The sequence below is a fragment of the Patagioenas fasciata genome, chromosome Z, assembly GCF_037038585.1.
Source record: "Patagioenas fasciata isolate bPatFas1 chromosome Z, bPatFas1.hap1, whole genome shotgun sequence".
Classification (NCBI taxonomy): Eukaryota; Metazoa; Chordata; class Aves; order Columbiformes; family Columbidae; genus Patagioenas; species Patagioenas fasciata.
The window spans coordinates 74,842,896-74,850,475 of NC_092560.1; the positions used below are offsets into that span (position 1 = coordinate 74,842,896).

Below are 7,580 nucleotides of genomic sequence, written 5' to 3' on the forward strand. Positions count from 1 at the left end.
CAAAATATTCTCCTCAGCCCTCGGCAGGTCACATATGGGGGTTGCCAAATGGAAACTGTGTTCTGCTTCGTGACTCCGACAGTGTGGATAGTGCCATCTCCTTTCCATGCTAGTGACATATTGGAAGTTACGAAAGCATGAAATGAAATTTGCCCCCTGTTGCTGGCGAGAGCCTGGGGTCTGTGGCCAGGACAAAACACGTCCTGCTTGTGGCTTTAAAGAGATCAGGTTTTGCCTTTTCTTAAAGGAACCAGGGTTTCTCAGAGAGGTGGGATTTTCAGTCAGTAGCAGAAGACAGGCATACCCTCATTTTCAAGGGAAACCCGGATCCCACAGTCAGCATCCGTCCTATTTTTATCCACTAGCACCAGCTGCTGGTTATTGGTGGAAACAGAGAAACTAGCAGTAATGCGAGCACTCAGTTAAAAAAGCAGCGGGAAATACAGCAGGGGAGTCACTAGGTTCCCCCAGTTCTTGAAACTTGGCACCTTAGCCCCAGGGCTACTGAACTCCCAAAGGAACTGGTCATGTCAGGGCCACTTTGGCAAAGTGTCTGAGGCAGGAACTGGAGAGGCTGGGCTGGGATGCCTCAAAAAAACCCAGCTGTTGCCAGATGTGTCTCTCTTTCCTTTCCCTGGCCACATGCTGTGTAGCAGAAGCTTGGCTGGAGACACCCGTGTGTGTATTGCTCAGGGGACACAGCTGTCTGGGGACGGGCCATTCGGGAGCTTCCCCCACCCCTGGATGGGTTGGCAGCTGGCCACTGCAGTGCATCCGCCGGGGCTGGGAATGGGAGGCTGCCGGCTCTGCAAAAGCTATTTGCAGCTGCCCCACGTATTCAAATCCCCGAGAAACTTCCTCTGCTCTGCTCACACAGGGAGAGCTCTGCCTAGAGCCTGCCCTGCAGCCCTGGGACATGCTGTCCTAGTGAGGCTGTGCATCATCCCGCTGCCTGGTCACAGCCCAGTTTCCACACACCCCTGGGGATGTTTGGGAGGGACCCTGAGGGACAAGTTACTCGCAGGACAGCAGCAGGTTTGCAGGTGCAGCACTGCTACACACTGTCAGGGAGGAGACATGGGATACCCCCCATCCCCAGGGACCCTCCTGCCCTTGGTGATGCAGCATGAAACCTCTTCAGGAGGGTGGCTGGGGGGCAAAGACAAACCCAGTGGGTTTAAGGTAGGGCAGAAACCGGAACCAAGCTCTGCATCCCCACAGTAACCTTTTATTTTGTACCTGGTGCCCAGCCTTCTTAACTGGGCTGAACTTGCCTGGGAAAGCATCAACCTATGGGCTGAGCATTGCTGAAATGCAGCACGTCAGTGTGGGCAGAGTCTGGCTGGGAAAAGCACAATCTCCTTGCAGTCCTGGGCCTCCTGGATTTTCCTGCTTGCTGTTATTTTATTCGGGTGAAAATGCTGGTGCCAATCCTGCAGGAAATGTGAAACTGGGATCATTCACCCAGCCAGGCTCCCCTACACTGTGCTGTTGTGTACAGAGGAGAAACCCAAGGTGGGGGCACCATGTCCTCCACTGCCTTGCTGGGTGCTGATGCCCAGAGGCTGCACTGCGTGCTGGCATCATGTCCTGCTCTCTTGCTGCTGCATGCAAGGAGAGTGCCTGGGGGATTTGTCTGGGGCCGGACCCTGTCCTGGAGTCACCCACCCTGAGGCACACCTGGGATGCAGGAGCTGGCCAGGTCACAGGGATGCTCCTTATCACCTGCTCGTCACCAGTGACAAACCCATTTCACCTTCCTGGTCCCACCGTGCCTCATCCCACAGGATTTCTCCCCTCTCCAGTTCCAGGGTGCGGGAAAGTTTGGCACAGAGGTGGGTGCGACCTGGTTCTCACCGGGTGGCTTTCCAGTCCTCGGCGGGGCTGTCAGCCGCCTCTCGCATGAGCCACAGGGCATGCAGGGTCTCCTCCCCATTGGTGCTCACATAACACTGGCCCAGGAAGGCAGTAGTCCGTGCTGCCTCTGAGTCTGGAAGGTTCAAAGGGGATCATGAGCCAGGATGGAGAGATACAAAGCCACCCCTCTGGGTCCCACTGGCATCCCTGCTGCTGGGCCAAAGCCACCTCCTGCCTACCTTGGAGCCGCCAGTGCACAGTGAAGTAGAAGGTGGGCTGTGGCACCAGTCGCGTGTCCTGCTGGGATCCCTCCAGTGGTGAGGTGAGGATTTGGGGGTCACTGGTCGCAGAGCCCGGCAGGTAGGAACCGGAGAATCTACCATCCTTGCTGAGGATGGACACAACCATCCGGCAGCCCGTGTCACTCCGCCAGGACCCAGAGAGGAGGCACTACAAGGCCAGCACTGTGGCTTGGGCTGCTCCACCAGGTGTAGGAGGCACCCTGCTCCTGCCCCGCCACCCTGGCTCTTCCCAGGGATGGGGAATGTGGTGCAGACTATGGGCAAAGCGGGTGCCACCAGCATCGCAGTCTTGACAGGGGCATTGCACCCGGTGCATTGATTGCTTTCTGCCCATCTGCTGTTTGCTGCTGCCACCCAGAGGAGAGCAGGTTCCCCCCCCACCATGCTAAAGCAGAGAGTGCACTGCTTTCCCAGCACGCTTGGTGGGAAACGTGGTTTCTTTGGAGCATGGCTTTGTTTCTGGTTGGATTCCCACAGCGAGAAGCATCCTTGCAGGAGTGTTCCCTCCCTTCCAGCCCCTCCATGGCTTCCCTCAGCACTGCATTAATGCTGGTCCCACCAGTACCAGCATCCCAGCACCAGCTCCCTGCTGGGCACTGCAGCCCCAGCAGCAGATTTTGGGGTCTAGCAGGGTGCCTGTACAACATCCACATCACCACCCATCCCCATACCTTCCTCTCCGCAGGGGTGACACACACTGCCAGGGTAAGGACCAGGGCAAAGGCACCAATCCCCATGGCCACAGGACTGTGAAGCACCCAGCACAGCTGCCTCTCGACCCTACACCCCAGATCCCTTTATAGGGCTGTAACTGGAGCCCGGCAGGCACGGGGCTGGCAGCCATGGCATGGGTGGCCAGGTGGCAGGGTGCCCAGGACAGGCGAGGCGAGGAGGTCTGGGTGACCTCGGCAGTGCTGGAGGAATGTGGGGATGAGCACGGCTGTGGGGAGAGGTGGGGGCTTGGGCCATTTTTAAGGCTCTTGTAGCAGCATGGAAAACATTAACCGTCTTCCTCATGATTTTGACTCCAGCGCATGCAGACTGGGAATTATTATGTTTAAACATATAAGAGCTCCCTGCTTTACTGGTGCTACTGCCTGACCCAGGTGTCACCTACTTGGTGCCATGGCATCCCTGGCAGCGGCTGTAGCACTGCATGGGACGGGAGGCTCGCCCTGCCTCCTATTTTAACAGCAATAACGTTTCCCCAGAATCTTCTGGGTACCAGCTGCTAAATTTGCTGGGTTTTTAGAAGAGCTAGAGGAAGAAGTGACCACAGGGGGGCACTGGTGCCCAAGCAAATGTGTTTGCGAAACACCCAGCATGCTGACCAGCTTTGTATTTGCACCTCTTGCAAATGTTGGTACTGGGGGTGGTGGAGTCCCAGCCTGGGGTCACACCGCTCAGTGCCCAGCATGGCCCAGGACCCTGCTGCTGCTGCTGAGTACCTCTTCCTATGGTCTGGATGGCCCCAAAGGCTGTTGCAAGTGGAAACCACCACTCTCCTAACACATACTCTTCACTGTCACTTTTTATACACTCCCAAACTCACTGGCTTATCACAATGGCCTCAGAAATCCCCCCTCAGGGCATCTCTTGCTCTTGCCCTGGGTGCCATACTCCATCCTCTCAGCCTGACACCAGCCCCTGCCTTTCTGCACTGCTTGGCAGGGACAAGCTGCCCTGTTTGAGGTGCCAGGGGGGTGTCAGCCACTGTTCCACATCACACATGACACTGTGCACTGGCCTTGCTGGGGATGAGCCAGGCTGGACAGACTGTACCAGTTGTGTGCTGGTGGTCCTGGCCCTGGGTTATATTTGTAACGCTTCTTAAAGAGGCCTCATCTTCACCAATGGACCTGCCAAAAACCGTACACTGAAAGAGCTGACTAAGCTTGACAGGTGTCCACAAAAGCAGATAGAGTGGCACTGCCAAAATGCAGCAGCACAGAATGGTAAAATCCCTGCTTGAGATGATGGGATGGGATGGGATGGGATGGGATGGGATGGGATGGGATGGGATGGGATGGGATGGGGCGAGATGAGGCGGGGGCTTTAACTGTGCTCACTTCAGGTGCTGTGTTGTGCAAAGGAAAGAGTTTACTGACTTCTCATGTTTACCAATGCCATTACCTCCATCACCCAACCATATAGAGCATGGAGTCCTGGGGCCGGAAATGTGCCTGGTGAGGATGGATATGAAGGTACTGCAAGGAAGTTGGCTGGATTTGGGATGCTGACACCACCTCTGCCGCTGGCAGGCAGGTGTGGAGTGATGGCTCAGGGTGGAAGTTTGGGTTAGGATGAGGTGGGAAATGAGTCCAGGGAACTAGATGAGAGGGATCAAAGGGCATCCAGATGTCCCTGGGAAAGGACAGCGGTGGCCAGCAGATAGCAGTGAGCCCTCCCCTCTGCAGGAGGACCCATGGGGACAGAAGCCACCTCAGAGGGGAAGCGAGTGCAGATTTTTAAAAAAAGATGACCAGAACTGACATGATTTTTAATTTATTTTTGTTTTTTTTTAATGTGAGAGGCTGATTTTACTTCCCTTGGTGGGACCAGTCTGTAGCTGGAGGGTGCTGTCATGGGGTGGGTGAAGCTGCATCCTCACAGGATTGCGACAAGCTCAGCAGGGTCTTTCCTTTCGGGGTGCGTTTGCGTGTGAAGACGTTTCTGCCTACCCTGCAGAAAGCAGAAAGATCCCATAGGACAATCCACAGACAGAGCCCACTCAGGAGTGTCCCTAAATGCCCCCCAACTCATGCCAAGAAGCTGCCAGATAGCCCTAGCCAGGGCAAGCCCCTATACAGGAGGCATTGGCAACCCCACTGCAAACCCATGCTGTGGGGTTCCCAGGGGTGCTCCTCTCACCCAGGTGGATGCTTGTCCTCAGGGGTCCTGGGGAGGGCCCCTCTGTGGGGCCACTGACCCCAGTGTCCCCCCACTACCTCGTGGCTTTCCAGTCCTCCTCGAGGGACCCGACGGCTTCACGCAGCAGCCACATGGTTGTCAGTGTCTCCTTTCCACCGCTGTCCACGAAGCACTGCCCCGTGAAGGCAGTGGTGGCGTCTGGGGGAAGCATTTGGTGGAGGTTCAATGGGGATGACACCTCTGCTCGCCAGCTGCGTCCCCCTCCCCAAGGACCTGCCCTTCCCCAGCGCCTCCCTCAGGGGAGCCAGGCTCTGCAGCACCGCATTCCCATGCCCAAATGGGGTCTGGACCCACCATGGTCACCTTGTGTTGCCCAGCAGGGAGGTTTGTAGAGACTTTGGGTGCAGAGGGGCTGACCCCTGCAAGTCAAGCGTTGCCCATGCTGCGCAAGCACCCCTGCTTTCCTCTGCTTAGCTACACCTAAGCATGATCCAGTAGACTTTCCAGGAGAGGAAAAGTCATGCTGGTTGTCCAAGTGGCTCCCATTGCCCCCATGGTGTTAACCTTGGGTGTCTCAGCACTTACTGGAGAACTTGTCCCAGCGCACAGTGAAGGCAAATGTGGGCCAGACACCATCAGTGGGCTGCTGCTGTGCACCCTTCAGTGGGGAGGTGTGGGCACAGCCGCCGGTGAGGGTGACCCGCGTCAGGTATTTCCCCTGGAAGTCCCCGTTGTCCCTCACTGCTGAAATCTCCATCAGCGAGTCCTGCTCATTCCTCCACAGCCCACTGAGCTGGCACTGAAGGGACATGGCCCAGAACATGGTGCAGAGGTGGATCTCATCCCTCCCACTGCCCAGGTACAACTGCAGGCCATGGCTCTTCCTGTCCCCAGTTTGGGGTGATGCTTCCCCAGGTGCTGCTGGTTGCAGAGTGAATGGTGCAGCAAGGCACATCCCAGCCTGTCAGTATGTGTGGTGCTCCTGGGCAGGTGTGCCCTGTGCACTGTACCCCGGGATATAGACCCCATAGGAGGGAATGCCACATGAATTATGCCCCTGGGCACACACTCCATGAGAGGGGATGCTCTGGGCATGGTGTCCCAGTGGGAGCGAAGATTTGTTGAAACGATGACTGGCTGGGTGAGGGTCATCCAGAGATACCTTGCCCGTTGTCTGGAGCTGGAGAAGGTACTTGCAAAGCTTTCCTGCTTGTCCCAGCTTAAAATGACATTTAACAGAGACCACCCCCTGGCTGCCCATGCTGCCTCCCAGTGCCATGTTTTCCACATCCCCACCACCAACTGTCCCCATACCTTTCTCTCTGCAGGGGTGACGCATGTTACCAGGGCCAGGACAAGGACCAGGGTGAAAACACTGCTCCCCATGGCTAAGGAGCTGTGAAGTGTCCAGCACAGCTCCCTCCCAGCTCTGTGCCCTGCCTGGCCTCCTTTATAGGGCTGTAACTGGAGTCCTGTGGGCACAGCAGGTGCCAGGCTAGCAGCCGTGAGGGGGTTGGCCAGGTGGCAGGGCGCCCAGGATAAGTGAGGTGAGGAGGTCTGTGTGACCTGGGCAGTGCTGCAGGAACGTGGGGATGAGCATGACTGTTGAGAGAGGTAGGGCAGCAGGGATGATTTCCACATCCACTATCCAAGAGGCCCTGCCAGCCCATATTTTGCTCTGTGACAGAGCCTTTGGGGTAGGCACAGCCTGGCACTGTCCTGCTGCAACCACCCCAGTGCTGTCATCCAAACACAATGCTGCAGCAAGCACAGCCTGACCAGCTCTTCTCTGCTGTGCTGAAGGGTGGTGTGTCTGCCCATGGCAGTTCATTCTCATGCCAGTCTCCTCCTGCATTGCAGGTTTCTTCTGTTGTTTCTAAGCTGTTTTTTCTCCTGGCTGTGTTGGGCTTTCCTTGGCTCTGGGAGCTGTGACTGTTACTGCAGGGGGAGCTCTTGGACATCCTGGAATTAATCCCTCTACAGCGCAGAAAGGTTTTTCTGGAAGATACATAGGTATTAAAATTTGCTTATCGCCATGGGAGGGGATGCCCTGTGCATGGTGCATGATGCTTTGAGCCTGGGCAGGATACAGCTCTGTGTCAGAGCCCAGCCTGAGCCATACCAAGGGGTCATTAATGGTTCAAGACTATATGAAGAATGGGAAGGTGAATAGGGGTCCTAAGACCACCTGGCTCTTGCACAGGGACATGACATAGCCACCTCCTCCAAGATACATCTCCAGTCAGGTGAACATGTCACTGCTGATGCTTCAGGGGAAGACAGAAGTGGCACCTGGCTGTGTCCAGATCAGAAGGGATCTCTCTGGCCCCTGCCCTGCACAGAGGATGAACCTCTGCTTCAAGCATCCACCAGACACACATCTGCCTCAGGCTTGAAGACACCAGAAGGACCACTCTCCTCTTTCCAGAGAGTAGGATGTGGTGATGCCCATGTGCAAATTGCACTTCATTTTTAATTAGAAAATTATAGTATCTGCCTTCAGCTCCCACCCCAGGGACTTAGTCCAAAAGCCCTTGAGGTCCCACTGTC

The 7,580-nt window shown here is 56.2% G+C and overlaps 2 protein-coding genes across 2 annotated transcripts; both read right to left on the reverse strand.

The window, feature by feature from the left end:
* Nucleotides 1–1,232: 1,232 nt before the first annotated feature.
* On the reverse strand, nucleotides 1,233–2,917 carry LOC136115257 (avidin-like). The gene is made up of 4 exons (XM_065861260.2): nucleotides 2,831–2,917; nucleotides 2,097–2,307; nucleotides 1,858–1,990; nucleotides 1,233–1,433 (listed from the first exon to the last, which is right to left on the reverse strand). Exons 1-4 carry the CDS (start codon nucleotides 2,894–2,896, stop codon nucleotides 1,400–1,402), a joined length of 444 nt encoding a protein of 147 aa, XP_065717332.1. The 5' UTR covers nucleotides 2,897–2,917; the 3' UTR covers nucleotides 1,233–1,399.
* A 1,783-nt stretch (nucleotides 2,918–4,700) lies between these two features.
* LOC136115256 (avidin-like) lies at nucleotides 4,701–6,416 on the reverse strand. The gene is made up of 4 exons (XM_065861259.2): nucleotides 6,345–6,416; nucleotides 5,616–5,829; nucleotides 5,108–5,228; nucleotides 4,701–4,841 (listed from the first exon to the last, which is right to left on the reverse strand). The coding sequence occupies exons 1-4, from the start codon at nucleotides 6,414–6,416 to the stop codon at nucleotides 4,742–4,744; spliced, it is 507 nt and encodes a 168-aa protein (XP_065717331.1). The 3' UTR covers nucleotides 4,701–4,741.
* Between the last annotated feature and the right edge of the window lie 1,164 nt (nucleotides 6,417–7,580).

Bases quoted from the DNA above. Each gene is read 5' to 3' on its own strand.
- LOC136115257 (XM_065861260.2), bottom strand. From the start codon at position 2,896: ATGGGGATTGGTGCCTTTGCCCTGGTCCTTACCCTGGCAGTGTGTGTC. The intron at 2,308-2,830 runs GTATGGGGATGG...CTGGCCTTGTAG, and splicing joins TCACCCCTGCGGAGAGGAAG to TGCCTCCTCTCTGGGTCCTG. The intron at 1,991-2,096 runs GTAGGCAGGAGG...TGAACCTTCCAG, and splicing joins TGTGCACTGGCGGCTCCAAG to ACTCAGAGGCAGCACGGACT.
- LOC136115256 (XM_065861259.2), bottom strand. From the start codon at position 6,416: ATGGGGAGCAGTGTTTTCACCCTGGTCCTTGTCCTGGCCCTGGTAACA. The intron at 5,830-6,344 runs GTATGGGGACAG...ATGTCCCTTCAG, and splicing joins TCACCCCTGCAGAGAGAAAG to TGCCAGCTCAGTGGGCTGTG. The intron at 5,229-5,615 runs GTAAGTGCTGAG...TGCTTCCCCCAG, and splicing joins GCGCTGGGACAAGTTCTCCA to ACGCCACCACTGCCTTCACG.